This window comes from Anser anser (assembly GCF_964211835.1).
Source record: "Anser anser genome assembly, contig: SUPER_W_unloc_2, whole genome shotgun sequence".
Classification (NCBI taxonomy): Eukaryota; Metazoa; Chordata; class Aves; order Anseriformes; family Anatidae; genus Anser; species Anser anser.
Window position 1 is genome coordinate 805,595 of NW_028154230.1, and position 18,598 is coordinate 824,192.

The 18,598-nt window shown below is 56.0% G+C and overlaps 2 protein-coding genes across 2 annotated transcripts; both read right to left on the minus strand.

The window, feature by feature from the left end:
* Positions 1–4,808: 4,808 nt before the first annotated feature.
* LOC310888864 (adenosine 5'-monophosphoramidase HINT1-like) lies at positions 4,809–8,378 on the minus strand. The gene is made up of 4 exons (XM_083852481.1): positions 8,189–8,378; positions 6,638–6,743; positions 5,727–5,934; positions 4,809–5,512 (listed from the first exon to the last, which is right to left on the minus strand). The coding sequence occupies exons 1-4, from the start codon at positions 8,329–8,331 to the stop codon at positions 5,466–5,468; spliced, it is 504 nt and encodes a 167-aa protein (XP_083708607.1). The 5' UTR covers positions 8,332–8,378; the 3' UTR covers positions 4,809–5,465.
* Positions 8,379–13,232: 4,854 nt separating this feature from the next.
* LOC310888872 (adenosine 5'-monophosphoramidase HINT1-like) lies at positions 13,233–16,794 on the minus strand. The gene is made up of 4 exons (XM_083852493.1): positions 16,617–16,794; positions 15,062–15,167; positions 14,151–14,358; positions 13,233–13,936 (listed from the first exon to the last, which is right to left on the minus strand). The coding sequence occupies exons 1-4, from the start codon at positions 16,757–16,759 to the stop codon at positions 13,890–13,892; spliced, it is 504 nt and encodes a 167-aa protein (XP_083708619.1). The 5' UTR covers positions 16,760–16,794; the 3' UTR covers positions 13,233–13,889.
* Between the last annotated feature and the right edge of the window lie 1,804 nt (positions 16,795–18,598).

An 18,598-nucleotide genomic window follows, 5' to 3' on the forward strand; every position in this document is an offset into this window, starting at 1 on the left:
TCGCCTGCCCTCTTCCCTTGTCCCCGCCCTCTCGGCGGCTCCGCTCCCGTCGACCCGGTGCTTATCGGCGCTCAGGGAGGTCGCGTGCCCTCGGGGCGCGGAGGGATCCGACCGGGAGGGAGGAAGTGGGCGCCCGAAAACGGGCTGGGCGGCTCCGCGGAGGGAAGCCGGGCCCTGCACGGCTGGGAAACGAGCTCCACAGAACGGTTGCTCCGATCATAGAATCATAGCATGGCTTGGCTTGGCAGGGACCTTACTTAAAGATCACCTAATTCCAACCCCCCCGCCCTGGGCAGGGACACCTTCCACTAGACCACGTTGCTCAAAGCCCCATCCAACCTGGCCTTAAACACTTCCAGGGACGGGGCATCCGCCACTTCTCCTGGCAACCCGTTCCAGTGCCTCACCCCCCTCTCAGGAAAGAATCTCTTCCAACTATCCAGTCTAAGTCTACCCTCTTTGAGTTTAAAACCATTACTCCTTGCCCTATCGCTCCTCTCCCTGACAAAGAGTCCCTCCCCAGCTTTCCTGTAGGGCCCCCCCTTTGGGTACTGGACGGCCCCTCCAAGGTCTCCCCGGAGCCTTCTCTTCTCTCTCCAGGCTGAACCACCCCAACTCCCTCAGCCTGCCTTCCTGGGAGAGGTGCCCCAGCCCCCTGGTCATCTTCGTGGCCCTCCTCTGGACGCGTTCTAGTACGTCCCCGTCCTTCTTGTGCTGGGGGCCCCAGAGCTGAACACAGTACTTACTCTAGGTGGGGCCTCACAAGAGCACAGCAGCAGAGAGGGAGAATCACCTCCCTCGACTTGCCGGCCGCCCTCCTTTTGATGCGGCCCAGGATACGGGTGGCTTTCCGGGCTGCAAGCGTCCATTGCATTGCCGGCTCCGGTTGACGAGCTTCTCATCAACCAACGCCCCCAGGCCCTTCTCCTCAGAGCTGCTCTCCATCCATTCTCCGCCCAGCCTGGATTCGTGCTTAGGATTGCCCCGGACCAAATGCGGGACCTCGCGCTCGTAGCCCCAACTATTATTTATGACCCTATCAGCTCCACCCCAAACACGCTGGTGGCTTTTGGGCGCTGCTCCCCGCAGGCAGATCCCCGCTTTTGCCAGGGCAGGCCTTACCTTTTCAGAAGTTGCTCCACAACCTTCCCTGAGAGCCCCACTTCAACTGCTGGTGTTTCTAAGGGGGAAAGCTGCACCTCCCGCGCACGGGGTGGCGGGGAGGAATACAAAGCCTGTGCTCAGCCCTGGCACATCACAACTGGGTTTGTGCTCAGCTGGGGAGGAGGCTTCTGGAAAAATAGGCAGTGCCCCCCAAGGCTGCCCAAGCGTGGTCCGCGGTGCCCTGCAGCAGCCCCAGGGAGAGCGGAGCTCAAACTGGCCCGACACGGCGGCAGGGACGTGGCCGTCCCCACACGCGCGGTTCCTGCCTGAGTAGGCCACAGCGCTTCTGCCTCTCTGACAGGCTTGGAGGGTAACGACATCAGAATACGCTCGCTTTAGTTTGAGGTTCCAGGCGCTACTGCCATCGGGATGGCACACGGGGACGGGGCTGGGGCTGGGGCTGGGGGCAGGCAACCACAGGCAGCTTTAACATCTCAGTCCTCCCCGTCGGCCATCTCCCAGCTACCACGCGGGCCACTCAGTGCGACCAGACACCAATTCACCCAAGGCAACAAAAATATTTACAGAGCTACACCTCTCCTCGTAACTGTTTGTTGTTTACGGCTGAAACCAGTCCTGGGATAGGATATGCCACCTGGACTGAGCAAAGCCTTTGATACGGTCCCTCACCACATTCTTCTCTCTAAATTGGAGAGGTATGGATTTGAAGGATGGACTGCTGGGCGGATAAAGAATTGGTTGGCTGGTCGCAGCCAAAGGGTTGTGGTCAACGGCTCTATGTCTGGGTGGAGGCCGGTCACAAGCGGTGTCCCTCAGGGGTCGGCCTCGGGACCGGTGCTCTTCAACATCTTTAGCAATGACACAGACGACGGAATCGAGCAAGTTTGCAGATGACACCAAGCTGAGCGGTGCAGTCGATACAACAGAGGGAAGGGATGCCGTCCGGAGGGACCTGGACAGGCCGGAGAAGTGGGCCCATGAGAACCTAATGAGGTTCAACAAGGCCAAGTGCAAGGCGTTGACCTTGGGCTGGGGCAATCCCAGGTATTTCTATAGACTGGGAGAAGAAGAACTTGAGAGCAGCCCTGCGGAGAAGGACTTGGGGGTCCTGATGGACGAGAAGCTGGACACGAGCCAGCAGCGCGCGCTTGCAGCCCGGAAGGCCAACTGTGTCCTGGGCTGCATTAACAAAGGGGTGGCCAGCAGGGAGAGGGAGGTGATTATCCCCCTCTACCCTGCTCTTGGGAGACCCCACCTGGAATACTGCGTGCAGGCCTGGGGCCCCCAGCACAAGAAGGATGTGGAGCTCTTGGAAAGGTCAGTCTCACCTCCGTCCCTGGACAGGTGTTGGAACAGCTGGAAAGGTGTTGGAACAGCTTGTTCTGGATGCCATCTCCAAGCCATTGGAAGAGAAGGAGGTTATGAGGAGTAGTCAGCATGGATTCACCAAGGGGAAATCGTGCTCGACCGACCTCGTTGCCTTCTATGATGGCATCACCAGCTGCGTTGATGGAGGGAGAGCAGTGGATGTCATCTACCTTGACTTTAGCAAGGCTTCCGATACTGTCTCCCACGACGTCCTGCTAGCAAAGCTGAGAAAGCGTGGGATAGACGAGTGGACGGTAAGGTGGGTTGAGACCTGGCTGACCGGCCGAGCTCAGAGGGTGGTGATCGGCGGCGCAGAGTCCGGCTGCAGCCCTGTGACTAGCGGTGTTCCCCAGGGGTCGGTGCTGGGTCCGGTCTTGTTCAACATCTTCATCGCCGACCTTGACGAGGGAATAGTGTCCAGCCTCAGCAAGTACGCCGATGATACAAAGCTGGGAGGAGTGGCCGACACGCCAGAAGGCTGTGCTGCCATTCAGCGAGACCTGGGCGGGCTGGAGAGCTGGGCAGGAAGAAGCCAAATGAAGTTTAACAAGAGCAAGCGTAGAGTCCTGCACCTGGGAAGGAACAACCGCGTGTATCAGTACAGGCTGGGGGATGACCTGCTGGAGAGGAGCGCTGCGGAGAAGGACCCGGGGGTCCTGGTGGACGACAGGTTGACCATGAGCCAGCGGCGTGCCCTGGTGGCCAAGAAGGCCAACGGGATCCTGGCGTGCGTTAAAAGGAGCGTGGCCAGCAGGTCAAGGGAGGTGATCCTCCCCCTCTACTCTGCCCTGGGCAGGCCTCGCCTGGAGTACCGTGTCCGGTTCTGGGCTCCCCAGTACAAAAAAGACAGGGATCTCTTGGAAAGAGTCCAGCGGAGGGCAACAAAGATGATACGGGGCCTGGAGCATCTCCCCTATGAGCAAAGACTGAGAGACCTGGGCCTGTTCAGCCTTGAGAAGAGAAGACTGAGAGGGGATCTTATCAATGATTACAAATATCTTAAGTGTGGGAGACAGTGGGACTTGGCCACCCTCTTTTCAGTGGTTTGTGGGGATAGGACAAGGGGCAACGGCCAAAAACTGGAGCACAGGAAGTTCCGCACCAACACGCGAAAGAACTTCTTCACGGTGAGGGTGACGGAGCGCTGGAACAGGCTGCCCGGGGAGGTTGTGGAGTCTCCTTCTCCGGAGATATTCAAGGCCCGTCTGGACGCCTACCTGGGCAGCCTGCTCTAGGGAACCTGCTCTGGCAGGGGGGTTGGACCCGACGATCTCTTGAGGTCCCTTCCAACCCCTACGAATCTGTATATACAGGAGTAAAAATACACGTGTTGATAGCGATAGGACAAGGGGGAATGGTTTTAAACTAAGACAGGGGAGATTTAGCTTAGATATTAGGAGAAAGTTTTTCACTCAGAGGGCGGTGAGGCACTGGAACGGGTTGCCCAGAGAGGTTCTGGATGCCCCATCCCTGGAGGCATTCAAGGCCAGGCTGGACGCGGCTCTGGGCAGCCTGCTCTAGTGGTTGGCAACGCTGCCCAGAGCAGGGGGGTTGAAACTAGATGATCTTTAAGGTGCTTTTCAACCCAGGCCATTCTATGGTTCTATGATATGCTCTTTGAAAGCGTACAGGCTAAAGGAAGGGTCAAATTGGTGCCTCGGGGGCAAATTTCTTCGCCTTCTACGGTTGTCTAACAGTGCCTATTAAGCAAAGAGATTACCAATCATCTTCCTCCTCTACTTTCTCAGGAATTAAACACCTTTTGTGAAAGACTACAAGCGCTGATAGCATTAGCTAGACCGACTGGGGAACAGTTGAACACGTAAATACTTACTCAAGGTCCATTTGCACAGGTTTCTTTGAGCAGTTCCATGGGCTCTTCTACGTCAACAAAACAGACCAATGAAAGAGACCAAGGACAAATACAGAAACAGAACAGTTGATCAAGTGCCAATTTAAGAAGCTTTCCCTGAAAGGGCAACAGCATCTCCACCTCCACCCACCCCTCCCCTCCCCTCCCCTCCCTTCCCTTCCCCTCCCTCCCCCCCCCCCCCCCCCCCCCCCAAGTAGTTGACTTCCACAACTATTTTCATCTGACCCCGCAAACGGCAAATTCTATATTACTTCGAGTAGAACAAGGGCTGTTTCTTGTTTCGGTTTGGTTTTTATCATTCAGCTTCTTCAAAAGACTTTAGTCATTCACAGCTGCAATCGTTAACCCCGCAAACAGATCCAGTAACAAAGATCATTCCTCCTGCTAAGGAATCGAGTTTCTTTGTGAGGAACGGAGTCACAAAAATCATTTCATTAGCAAGTTTCAAACACTAAAAATATTTAATAGCATTTTAACGCTCCCACGCTCCAGTAAGCCTTGAACGTAACCGCAATTAAACAAGGAGCACAGCAAAGCCAGAGGTCTAACAAAGCACGAGAGGTGATCGCATTTAAACGCCTTATGGTGCCTTTAGCTAATCCTTCTTCTAGTTCCTGAACAACGGACTTCGTTTAGGAAAAAAAAAGACTCTAAAAATACATACAAAAAAATAAAGGGAACGGCAGCCGAGTCTTGAACGTTCAGAAGCCGACTCAAGCATCCCAGAGCCTTCTACGCTTTGAAAAGCGTCTGTGGGAGAAATTACTTCTCGAAGTTGCGAAACCCACGACTGAAAAGAAAGCGGTAGCAAAACTCCTACGGTAGTCAAGAACAGGCTGACAAGCACCTGTCAGAAATCACACCGGGTAGAGTTTATTCTGCCTCCTCGGGACAGGGGCAGACAACAGACGATGCCTGGAAGCTTTCTTCCAACCTTATTCTTCTCTGGTTCTACATCTGCCAGTCCTCGATGCGGCTGTTTCGCAATAAAAGCACGCCCTTTTATTTGGGAGCAGGGGGAAGATAGCAAGGCCTCAAACACACAGCACATCCTAGATCGTCTTAGGGAGATGGAGACCCACAGGACCGCCGAGCGCTTCTATCTTCGCGTTTCAAATGACTGGGCAAACCACCATCTACACGACACTGTCAACAGACCGAAACATTCTTTTAACTTGCAGAACTATTTCCATCGGCAAGACACACAAGACAGAGGTCATATCCCCATGCTCCATCTTTATTGTGCAAGTGCTGCTCAAAGCTCTTTATTACCCTCCATAGACAGCCGTCCAGGAAAAAAAAAACAAAAAAAATCATACGTCAACAGGGGCTAGATTGACGGGCAACATATGAAACCTACTCGGCGGCGACCCGTACGCGTGCAGTGACGCCTGCGGTGCAAAAACCTTAGCCAGGAGGCCGGCCCAACTGACCGCCACCCAGAATACGTAGATGTACACGACAGCCCGAAGGGCCCGAGGGTGGGCATTCACAGCCATCCGGAATCCATTGGTCAGGTCCAGGTTAGCAGCACACTTCTTGCCAACAACCATTACACGCCCAAGAAGCTGGAAAAAGGAAATAACGTTACCTAACATAACGTGCCACGACGCACAGAACGAACGCGAGCGGAGAACCATCCACAGAACACGGTTAGCTAATCCTTCACGATTCAACCGCTGCTCTTTGAATTACCCTCTAGACGGGAACAGACTACAAAACAGTCACAGAAGCTAAATTTGTCTCGGGGGTTAAAGCCCCCGTCATAGCTTCGGGCAACGTAAGCCGCTCTGGCGGAAAATAAAAGCTTCACGGTGCCTTTTCTTTTGCGTGGCCTCACAAAGCCTTGGAACTTGACTTGCATAGCTAACAGCGAAACAAACACCCAGCGCCGCTCAACCAGCTTTCCCTTTCCTCGCCTCTGACCTGCCCAAACCCCAAGCCCTCTTCTGCATAGTCAAAGTACCACCGCCGCTGTCTGGAAACCGTGAAAACGGGCATCAGACCGTACTTCGGAACAACACTGCTTTTTGCACTACAAGCGCGTAGCCGGAGACCAGCATCGCTTTATATCGCCGCTCTTAGTCAAAAAGCTCAACTCCATTACAAGCTAGAGGCAAAAGACTACAGCATCGGAAAACCCAAAATAGCCTACTGTGCGCCCCTCCGCAACATCCAGAGGAAAAGAGGGGACGGGAAAGAGTCTAGGAAGTTACAAACTAGTTACAGGTACAGCCAGCCTAGCGAAAAGAAAGCTCCCACAGTACTCACGGGTCCGCCAGAATCTTCTGCTTCACATAACCGGACAACTGCCTTCTCAGGAAGGACTAGGAAAAAACACTGGAGCCTGAGGCGAACTATCACGGAACGCAAGGCGCTGGAGGAAGAGTAAACAGTTACAACGCAGTCAGCTTCAGAGAAAGGCAACAGCTTAAGCAAATCACTATGCCCCACCGAACTCGTCCTACCGAAGCAGATTATCAGGTACCCCAAACGCGCACGACAAAACAGCGATTCTTCTTAAGCGATCTTTGAATAGGCAAAGTTCTCTACCTTCTACACGCAAAACACACAAGCGGCAAACAATTGCTAACTGTCCTTCAGTTATGTCCAAATATTGCCTCGGCCAGAGGTAGGAAGGCATCTTCAAAGAACCCGGAGTAATCCGGCTGAGGCTGTATAAACTCTCCGTCCTCGATAACGCCACGTACTCAGGGGAAAGAACATTCCAAGTTAGCCCGTTACGGCCGGCTCTACGTCAGACACCTCCAGACCGAGGCCAAGGTATCACCTGCGAAACACGAATACCACCGATCTGTAGGAAACCATCGACTCGCAACTAATTGCGAGGGAACTCCCCAAATCACCAGCAGACCGAAACTGCATACGGCACCAGAAGCAGGATCCAGCACGCAAGGTGACGGGGGCAACGAGACAGCCGAGTACTTCAGATTAGCGACTTCCGGCAGTTTTATTTATTTTAGATGCGACTGAAACAGCGCCGATAAGACTCGATTCCACAGATGCTTTGCACTTCTTACTCACCATCGCCTTTCACTGCGCGACAATCGAGAATTACGAGCCTTCCTCACACTTCTCCCCCCTATAACATCGCTCAACTGTGAAACAGGCCTTCGGTACAGCGAGCTAAGCAAATTCAAGACCATTCGCTATAGCCAACTACACTCCAAAAGCAGTTCTAAGTTCCCCCCCTGCCTCAAGTGAGGACCAGCAGCCTGCGGGATTGACTGGCTTCTAGATGTTTAAGAAAGCTAGGAAAAGCTGCAATTCTTCCCTTTCACAAGCCACTTTGGAGAGAGCGTGCGCTCGCGTGCGCGGTGGGGGTGGTGCCATAACCAAAGCCTAGCACGGCCGAGCCGGGGCGTCTCTAGAACGCTGTCACGAGGCGCATCAAGACCTGCGTTTCTGCTACGCAGAAATGACTGATTACGGTCACTACTGCGATGCTCGCTGCCTATACGCAGGCAGTCCGAACCCCCAAGGAGACCGACTGCGCCGGCGACCCAGTACGCGCCGTGGCACCCCGGGGGCAGGCGGGACGCGCACCGAAGAAGCGCGGGGTTTTAGAGGCGCTGCAGTAGAGAGCGCCACGAGCCGGAGAGACCCCGACCGACCGACCGACCGACCGACCGTCCGTCCGTCCGTCCGTCCCTCCCTGCCTCCCTCCCTCCCTCCCGCAGCAAGGCCACCACCCGCCCTGCCGCACTCCCGGGACCCGCGACGGGCCCTCGTTTCAGAGGGCCTGCGAGCGGCCGAGGGAAGGAAGGAAAGAGAAGACTCGCACGACGACGCCGCGGCTACCTCCTCGCCCACGACCGCTCATCCTCACGGAGAACGTTGGCGGGGACCTCCTTGCCCTTGCAGGCGACCTCTCCGAAAGCGGCTGCAGCGGCAGCGCCGCCGCCGGGCCAGGCGGCCTGCGCCCTAACGATCCCGTCGGCCATGACGGCGCCCGCTCGGTACAACGCCCCCTCCCTTCCCGCACTCGGCCCGGCCCTCCGCGGCGCTCATTGGGCCGACAGATCGCCGCCGACCGCTCCCGCGCCTCGATTGGCTGCCTCGCCTGCCCTCTTCCCTTGTCCCCGCCCTCTCGGCGGCTCCGCTCCCGTCGACCCGGTGCTTATCGGCGCTCAGGGAGGTCGCGTGCCCTCGGGGCGCGGAGGGATCCGACCGGGAGGGAGGAAGTGGGCGCCCGAAAACGGGCTGGGCGGCTCCGCGGAGGGAAGCCGGGCCCTGCACGGCTGGGAAACGAGCTCCACAGAACGGTTGCTCCGATCATAGAATCATAGCATGGCTTGGCTTGGCAGGGACCTTACTTAAAGATCACCTAATTCCAACCCCCCCGCCCTGGGCAGGGACACCTTCCACTAGACCACGTTGCTCAAAGCCCCATCCAACCTGGCCTTAAACACTTCCAGGGACGGGGCATCCGCCACTTCTCCTGGCAACCCGTTCCAGTGCCTCACCCCCCTCTCAGGAAAGAATCTCTTCCAACTATCCAGTCTAAGTCTACCCTCTTTGAGTTTAAAACCATTACTCCTTGCCCTATCGCTCCTCTCCCTGACAAAGAGTCCCTCCCCAGCTTTCCTGTAGGGCCCCCCCTTTGGGTACTGGAAGGCCCCTCCAAGGTCTCCCCGGAGCCTTCTCTTCTCTCTCCAGGCTGAACCACCCCAACTCCCTCAGCCTGCCTTCCTGGGAGAGGTGCCCCAGCCCCCTGGTCATCTTCGTGGCCCTCCTCTGGACGCGTTCTAGTACGTCCCCGTCCTTCTTGTGCTGGGGGCCCCAGAGCTGAACACAGTACTTACTCTAGGTGGGGCCTCACAAGAGCACAGCAGCAGAGAGGGAGAATCACCTCCCTCGACTTGCCGGCCGCCCTCCTTTTGATGCGGCCCAGGATACGGGTGGCTTTCCGGGCTGCAAGCGTCCATTGCATTGCCGGCTCCGGTTGACGAGCTTCTCATCAACCAACGCCCCCAGGCCCTTCTCCTCAGAGCTGCTCTCCATCCATTCTCCGCCCAGCCTGGATTCGTGCTTAGGATTGCCCCGGACCAAATGCGGGACCTCGCGCTCGTAGCCCCAACTATTATTTATGACCCTATCAGCTCCACCCCAAACACGCTGGTGGCTTTTGGGCGCTGCTCCCCGCAGGCAGATCCCCGCTTTTGCCAGGGCAGGCCTTACCTTTTCAGAAGTTGCTCCACAACCTTCCCTGAGAGCCCCACTTCAACTGCTGGTGTTTCTAAGGGGGAAAGCTGCACCTCCCGCGCACGGGGTGGCGGGGAGGAATACAAAGCCTGTGCTCAGCCCTGGCACATCACAACTGGGTTTGTGCTCAGCTGGGGAGGAGGCTTCTGGAAAAATAGGCAGTGCCCCCCAAGGCTGCCCAAGCGTGGTCCGCGGTGCCCTGCAGCAGCCCCAGGGAGAGCGGAGCTCAAACTGGCCCGACACGGCGGCAGGGACGTGGCCGTCCCCACACGCGCGGTTCCTGCCTGAGTAGGCCACAGCGCTTCTGCCTCTCTGACAGGCTTGGAGGGTAACGACATCAGAATACGCTCGCTTTAGTTTGAGGTTCCAGGCGCTACTGCCATCGGGATGGCACACGGGGACGGGGCTGGGGCTGGGGCTGGGGGCAGGCAACCACAGGCAGCTTTAACATCTCAGTCCTCCCCGTCGGCCATCTCCCAGCTACCACGCGGGCCACTCAGTGCGACCAGACACCAATTCACCCAAGGCAACAAAAATATTTACAGAGCTACACCTCTCCTCGTAACTGTTTGTTGTTTACGGCTGAAACCAGTCCTGGGATAGGATATGCCACCTGGACTGAGCAAAGCCTTTGATACGGTCCCTCACCACATTCTTCTCTCTAAATTGGAGAGGTATGGATTTGAAGGATGGACTGCTGGGCGGATAAAGAATTGGTTGGCTGGTCGCAGCCAAAGGGTTGTGGTCAACGGCTCTATGTCTGGGTGGAGGCCGGTCACAAGCGGTGTCCCTCAGGGGTCGGCCTCGGGACCGGTGCTCTTCAACATCTTTAGCAATGACACAGACGACGGAATCGAGCAAGTTTGCAGATGACACCAAGCTGAGCGGTGCAGTCGATACAACAGAGGGAAGGGATGCCGTCCGGAGGGACCTGGACAGGCCGGAGAAGTGGGCCCATGAGAACCTAATGAGGTTCAACAAGGCCAAGTGCAAGGCGTTGACCTTGGGCTGGGGCAATCCCAGGTATTTCTATAGACTGGGAGAAGAAGAACTTGAGAGCAGCCCTGCGGAGAAGGACTTGGGGGTCCTGATGGACGAGAAGCTGGACACGAGCCAGCAGCGCGCGCTTGCAGCCCGGAAGGCCAACTGTGTCCTGGGCTGCATTAACAAAGGGGTGGCCAGCAGGGAGAGGGAGGTGATTATCCCCCTCTACCCTGCTCTTGGGAGACCCCACCTGGAATACTGCGTGCAGGCCTGGGGCCCCCAGCACAAGAAGGATGTGGAGCTCTTGGAAAGGTCAGTCTCACCTCCGTCCCTGGACAGGTGTTGGAACAGCTGGAAAGGTGTTGGAACAGCTTGTTCTGGATGCCATCTCCAAGCCATTGGAAGAGAAGGAGGTTATGAGGAGTAGTCAGCATGGATTCACCAAGGGGAAATCGTGCTCGACCGACCTCGTTGCCTTCTATGATGGCATCACCAGCTGCGTTGATGGAGGGAGAGCAGTGGATGTCATCTACCTTGACTTTAGCAAGGCTTCCGATACTGTCTCCCACGACGTCCTGCTAGCAAAGCTGAGAAAGCGTGGGATAGACGAGTGGACGGTAAGGTGGGTTGAGACCTGGCTGACCGGCCGAGCTCAGAGGGTGGTGATCGGCGGCGCAGAGTCCGGCTGCAGCCCTGTGACTAGCGGTGTTCCCCAGGGGTCGGTGCTGGGTCCGGTCTTGTTCAACATCTTCATCGCCGACCTTGACGAGGGAATAGTGTCCAGCCTCAGCAAGTACGCCGATGATACAAAGCTGGGAGGAGTGGCCGACACGCCAGAAGGCTGTGCTGCCATTCAGCGAGACCTGGGCGGGCTGGAGAGCTGGGCAGGAAGAAGCCAAATGAAGTTTAACAAGAGCAAGCGTAGAGTCCTGCACCTGGGAAGGAACAACCGCGTGTATCAGTACAGGCTGGGGGATGACCTGCTGGAGAGGAGCGCTGCGGAGAAGGACCCGGGGGTCCTGGTGGACGACAGGTTGACCATGAGCCAGCGGCGTGCCCTGGTGGCCAAGAAGGCCAACGGGATCCTGGCGTGCGTTAAAAGGAGCGTGGCCAGCAGGTCAAGGGAGGTGATCCTCCCCCTCTACTCTGCCCTGGGCAGGCCTCGCCTGGAGTACCGTGTCCGGTTCTGGGCTCCCCAGTACAAAAAAGACAGGGATCTCTTGGAAAGAGTCCAGCGGAGGGCAACAAAGATGATACGGGGCCTGGAGCATCTCCCCTATGAGCAAAGACTGAGAGACCTGGGCCTGTTCAGCCTTGAGAAGAGAAGACTGAGAGGGGATCTTATCAATGATTACAAATATCTTAAGTGTGGGAGACAGTGGGACTTGGCCACCCTCTTTTCAGTGGTTTGTGGGGATAGGACAAGGGGCAACGGCCAAAAACTGGAGCACAGGAAGTTCCGCACCAACACGCGAAAGAACTTCTTCACGGTGAGGGTGACGGAGCGCTGGAACAGGCTGCCCGGGGAGGTTGTGGAGTCTCCTTCTCCGGAGATATTCAAGGCCCGTCTGGACGCCTACCTGGGCAGCCTGCTCTAGGGAACCTGCTCTGGCAGGGGGGTTGGACCCGACGATCTCTTGAGGTCCCTTCCAACCCCTACGAATCTGTATATACAGGAGTAAAAATACACGTGTTGATAGCGATAGGACAAGGGGGAATGGTTTTAAACTAAGACAGGGGAGATTTAGCTTAGATATTAGGAGAAAGTTTTTCACTCAGAGGGCGGTGAGGCACTGGAACGGGTTGCCCAGAGAGGTTCTGGATGCCCCATCCCTGGAGGCATTCAAGGCCAGGCTGGACGCGGCTCTGGGCAGCCTGCTCTAGTGGTTGGCAACGCTGCCCAGAGCAGGGGGGTTGAAACTAGATGATCTTTAAGGTGCTTTTCAACCCAGGCCATTCTATGGTTCTATGATATGCTCTTTGAAAGCGTACAGGCTAAAGGAAGGGTCAAATTGGTGCCTCGGGGGCAAATTTCTTCGCCTTCTACGGTTGTCTAACAGTGCCTATTAAGCAAAGAGATTACCAATCGTCTTCCTCCTCTACTTTCTCAGGAATTAAACACCTTTTGTGAAAGACTACAAGCGCTGATAGCATTAGCTAGACGGACTGGGGAACAGTTGAACACGTAAATACTTACTCAAGGTCCATTTGCACAGGTTTCTTTGAGCAGTTCCATGGGCTCTTCTACGTCAACAAAACAGACCAATGAAAGAGACCAAGGACAAATACAGAAACAGAACAGTTGATCAAGTGCCAATTTAAGAAGCTTTCCCTGAAAGGGCAACAGCATCTCCACCTCCACCCACCCCTCCCCTCCCCTCCCCTCCCCTCCCCCCCCCCCCCCCAAGTAGTTGACTTCCACAACTATTTTCATCTGACCCCGCAAACGGCAAATTCTATATTACTTCGAGTAGAACAAGGGCTGTTTCTTGTTTCGGTTTGGTTTTTATCATTCAGCTTCTTCAAAAGACTTTAGTCATTCACAGCTGCAATCGTTAACCCCGCAAACAGATCCAGTAACAAAGATCATTCCTCCTGCTAAGGAATCGAGTTTCTTTGTGAGGAACGGAGTCACAAAAATCATTTCATTAGCAAGTTTCAAACACTAAAAATATTTAATAGCATTTTAACGCTCCCACGCTCCAGTAAGCCTTGAACGTAACCGCAATTAAACAAGGAGCACAGCAAAGCCAGAGGTCTAACAAAGCACGAGAGGTGATCGCATTTAAACGCCTTATGGTGCCTTTAGCTAATCCTTCTTCTAGTTCCTGAACAACGGACTTCGTTTAGGAAAAAAAAAGACTCTAAAAATACATACAAAAAAATAAAGGGAACGGCAGCCGAGTCTTGAACGTTCAGAAGCCGACTCAAGCATCCCAGAGCCTTCTACGCTTTGAAAAGCGTCTGTGGGAGAAATTACTTCTCGAAGTTGCGAAACCCACGACTGAAAAGAAAGCGGTAGCAAAACTCCTACGGTAGTCAAGAACAGGCTGACAAGCACCTGTCAGAAATCACACCGGGCAGAGTTTATTCTGCCTCCTCGGGACAGGGGCAGACAACAGACGATGCCTGGAAGCTTTCTTCCAACCTTATTCTTCTCTGGTTCTACATCTGCCAGTCCTCGATGCGGCTGTTTCGCAATAAAAGCACGCCCTTTTATTTGGGAGCAGGGGGAAGATAGCAAGGCCTCAAACACACAGCACATCCTAGATCGTCTTAGGGAGATGGAGACCCACAGGACCGCCGAGCGCTTCTATCTTCGCGTTTCAAATGACTGGGCAAACCACCATCTACACGACACTGTCAACAGACCGAAACATTCTTTTAACTTGCAGAACTATTTCCATCGGCAAGACACACAAGACAGAGGTCATATCCCCATGCTCCATCTTTATTGTGCAAGTGCTGCTCAAAGCTCTTTATTACCCTCCATAGACAGCCGTCCAGGAAAAAAAAAACAAAAAAAATCATACGTCAACAGGGGCTAGATTGACGGGCAACATATGAAACCTACTCGGCGGCGACCCGTACGCGTGCAGTGACGCCTGCGGTGCAAAAACCTTAGCCAGGAGGCCGGCCCAACTGACCGCCACCCAGAATACGTAGATGTACACGACAGCCCGAAGGGCCCGAGGGTGGGCATTCACAGCCATCCGGAATCCATTGGTCAGGTCCAGGTTAGCAGCACACTTCTTGCCAACAACCATTACACGCCCAAGAAGCTGGAAAAAGGAAATAACGTTACCTAACATAACGTGCCACGACGCACAGAACGAACGCGAGCGGAGAACCATCCACAGAACACGGTTAGCTAATCCTTCACGATTCAACCGCTGCTCTTTGAATTACCCTCTAGACAGGAACAGACTACAAAACAGTCACAGAAGCTAAATTTGTCTCGGGGGTTAAAGCCCCCGTCATAGCTTCGGGCAACGTAAGCCGCTCTGGCGGAAAATAAAAGCTTCACGGTGCCTTTTCTTTTGCGTGGCCTCACAAAGCCTTGGAACTTGACTTGCATAGCTAACAGCGAAACAAACACCCAGCGCCGCTCAACCAGCTTTCCCTTTCCTCGCCTCTGACCTGCCCAAACCCCAAGCCCTCTTCTGCATAGTCAAAGTACCACCGCCGCTGTCTGGAAACCGTGAAAACGGGCATCAGACCGTACTTCGGAACAACACTGCTTTTTGCACTACAAGCGCGTAGCCGGAGACCAGCATCGCTTTATATCGCCGCTCTTAGTCAAAAAGCTCAACTCCATTACAAGCTAGAGGCAAAAGGCTACAGCATCGGAAAACCCAAAATAGCCTACTGTGCGCCCCTCCGCAACATCCAGAGGAAAAGAGGGGACGGGAAAGAGTCTAGGAAGTTACAAACTAGTTACAGGTACAGCCAGCCTAGCGAAAAGAAAGCTCCCACAGTACTCACGGGTCCGCCAGAATCTTCTGCTTCACATAACCGGACAACTGCCTTCTCAGGAAGGACTAGGAAAAAACACTGGAGCCTGAGGCGAACTATCACGGAACGCAAGGCGCTGGAGGAAGAGTAAACAGTTACAACGCAGTCAGCTTCAGAGAAAGGCAACAGCTTAAGCAAATCACTATGCCCCACCGAACTCGTCCTACCGAAGCAGATTATCAGGTACCCCAAACGCGCACGACAAAACAGCGATTCTTCTTAAGCGATCTTTGAATAGGCAAAGTTCTCTACCTTCTACACGCAAAACACACAAGCGGCAAACAATTGCTAACTGTCCTTCAGTTATGTCCAAATATTGCCTCGGCCAGAGGTAGGAAGGCATCTTCAAAGAACCCGGAGTAATCCGGCTGAGGCTGTATAAACTCTCCGTCCTCGATAACGCCACGTACTCAGGGGAAAGAACATTCCAAGTTAGCCCGTTACGGCCGGCTCTACGTCAGACACCTCCAGACCGAGGCCAAGGTATCACCTGCGAAACACGAATACCACCGATCTGTAGGAAACCATCGACTCGCAACTAATTGCGAGGGAACTCCCCAAATCACCAGCAGACCGAAACTGCATACGGCACCAGAAGCAGGATCCAGCACGCAAGGTGACGGGGGCAACGAGACAGCCGAGTACTTCAGATTAGCGACTTCCGGCAGTTTTATTTATTTTAGATGCGACTGAAACAGCGCCGATAAGACTCGATTCCACAGATGCTTTGCACTTCTTACTCACCATCGCCTTTCACTGCGCGACAATCGAGAATTACGAGCCTTCCTCACACTTCTCCCCCCTATAACATCGCTCAACTGTGAAACAGGCCTTCGGTACAGCGAGCTAAGCAAATTCAAGACCATTCGCTATAGCCAACTACACTCCAAAAGCAGTTCTAAGTTCCCCCCCTGCCTCAAGTGAGGACCAGCAGCCTGCGGGATTGACTGGCTTCTAGATGTTTAAGAAAGCTAGGAAAAGCTGCAATTCTTCCCTTTCACAAGCCACTTTGGAGAGAGCGTGCGCTCGCGTGCGCGGTGGGGGTGGTGCCATAACCAAAGCCTAGCACGGCCGAGCCGGGGCGTCTCTAGAACGCTGTCACGAGGCGCATCAAGACCTGCGTTTCTGCTACGCAGAAATGACTGATTACGGTCACTACTGCGATGCTCGCTGCCTATACGCAGGCAGTCCGAACCCCCAAGGAGACCGACTGCGCCGGCGACCCAGTACGCGCCGTGGCACCCCGGGGGCAGGCGGGACGCGCACCGAAGAAGCGCGGGGTTTTAGAGGCGCTGCAGTAGAGAGCGCCACGAGCCGGAGAGACCCCGACCGACCGACCGACCGACCGACCGTCCGTCCGTCCGTCCGTCCGTCCCTCCCTGCCTCCCTCCCTCCCTCCCGCAGCAAGGCCACCACCCGCCCTGCCGCACTCCCGGGACCCGCGACGGGCCCTCGTTTCAGAGGGCCTGCGAGCGGCCGAGGGAAGGAAGGAAAGAGAAGACTCGCACGACGACGCCGCGGCTACCTCCTCGCCCACGACCGCTCATCCTCACGGAGAACGTTGGCGGGGACCTCCTTGCCCTTGCAGGCGACCTCTCCGAAAGCGGCTGCAGCGGCAGCGCCGCCGCCGGGCCAGGCGGCCTGCGCCCTAACGATCCCGTCGGCCATGACGGCGCCCGCTCGGTACAACGCCCCCTCCCTTCCCGCACTCGGCCCGGCCCTCCGCGGCGCTCATTGGGCCGACAGATCGCCGCCGACCGCTCCCGCGCCTCGATTGGCTGCCTCGCCTGCCCTCTTCCCTTGTCCCCGCCCTCTCGGCGGCTCCGCTCCCGTCGACCCGGTGCTTATCGGCGCTCAGGGAGGTCGCGTGCCCTCGGGGCGCGGAGGGATCCGACCGGGAGGGAGGAAGTGGGCGCCCGAAAACGGGCTGGGCGGCTCCGCGGAGGGAAGCCGGGCCCTGCACGGCTGGGAAACGAGCTCCACAGAACGGTTGCTCCGATCATAGAATCATAGCATGGCTTGGCTTGGCAGGGACCTTACTTAAAGATCACCTAATTCCAACCCCCCCGCCCTGGGCAGGGACACCTTCCACTAGACCACGTTGCTCAAAGCCCCATCCAACCTGGCCTTAAACACTTCCAGGGACGGGGCATCCGCCACTTCTCCTGGCAACCCGTTCCAGTGCCTCACCCCCCTCTCAGGAAAGAATCTCTTCCAACTATCCAGTCTAAGTCTACCCTCTTTGAGTTTAAAACCATTACTCCTTGCCCTATCGCTCCTCTCCCTGACAAAGAGTCCCTCCCCAGCTTTCCTGTAGGGCCCCCCCTTTGGGTACTGGAAGGCCCCTCCAAGGTCTCCCCGGAGCCTTCTCTTCTCTCTCCAGGCTGAACCACCCCAACTCCCTCAGCCTGCCTTCCTGGGAGAGGTGCCCCAGCCCCCTGGTCATCTTCGTGGCCCTCCTCTGGACGCGTTCTAGTACGTCCCCGTCCTTCTTGTGCTGGGGGCCCCAGAGCTGAACACAGTACTTACTCTAGGTGGGGCCTCACAAGAGCACAGCAGCAGAGAGGGAGAATCACCTCCCTCGACTTGCCGGCCGCCCTCCTTTTGATGCGGCCCAGGATACGGGTGGCTTTCCGGGCTGCAAGCGTCCATTGCATTGCCGGCTCCGGTTGACGAGCTTCTCATCAACCAACGCCCCCAGGCCCTTCTCCTCAGAGCTGCTCTCCATCCATTCTCCGCCCAGCCTGGATTCGTGCTTAGGATTGCCCCGGACCAAATGCGGGACCTCGCGCTCGTAGCCCCAACTATTATTTATGACCCTATCAGCTCCACCCCAAACACGCTGGTGGCTTTTGGGCGCTGCTCCCCGCAGGCAGATCCCCGCTTTTGCCAGGGCAGGCCTTACCTTTTCAGAAGTTGCTCCACAACCTTCCCTGAGAGCCCCACTTCAACTGCTGGTGTTTCTAAGGGGGAAAGCTGCACCTCCCGCGCACGGGGTGGCGGGGAGGAATACAAAGCCTGTGCTCAGCCCTGGCACATCACAACTGGGTTTGTGCTCAGCTGGGGAGGAGGCTTCTGGAAAAATAGGCAGTGCCCCCCAAGGCTGCCCAAGCGTGGTCCGCGGTGCCCTGCAGCAGCCCCAGGGAGAGCGGAGCTCAAACTGGCCCGACACGGCGGCAGGGACGTGGCCGTCCCCACACGCGCGGTTCCTGCCTGAGTAGGCCACAGCGCTTCTGCCTCTCTGACAGGCTTGGAGGGTAACGACATCAGAATACGCTCGCTTTAGTTTGAGGTTCCAGGCGCTACTGCCATCGGGATGGCACACGGGGACGGGGCTGGGGCTGGGGCTGGGGGCAGGCAACCACAGGCAGCTTTAACATCTCAGTCCTCCCCGTCGGCCATCTCCCAGCTACCACGCGGGCCACTCAGTGCGACCAGACACCAATTCACCCAAGGCAACAAAAATATTTACAGAGCTACACCTCTCCTCGTAACTGTTTGTTGTTT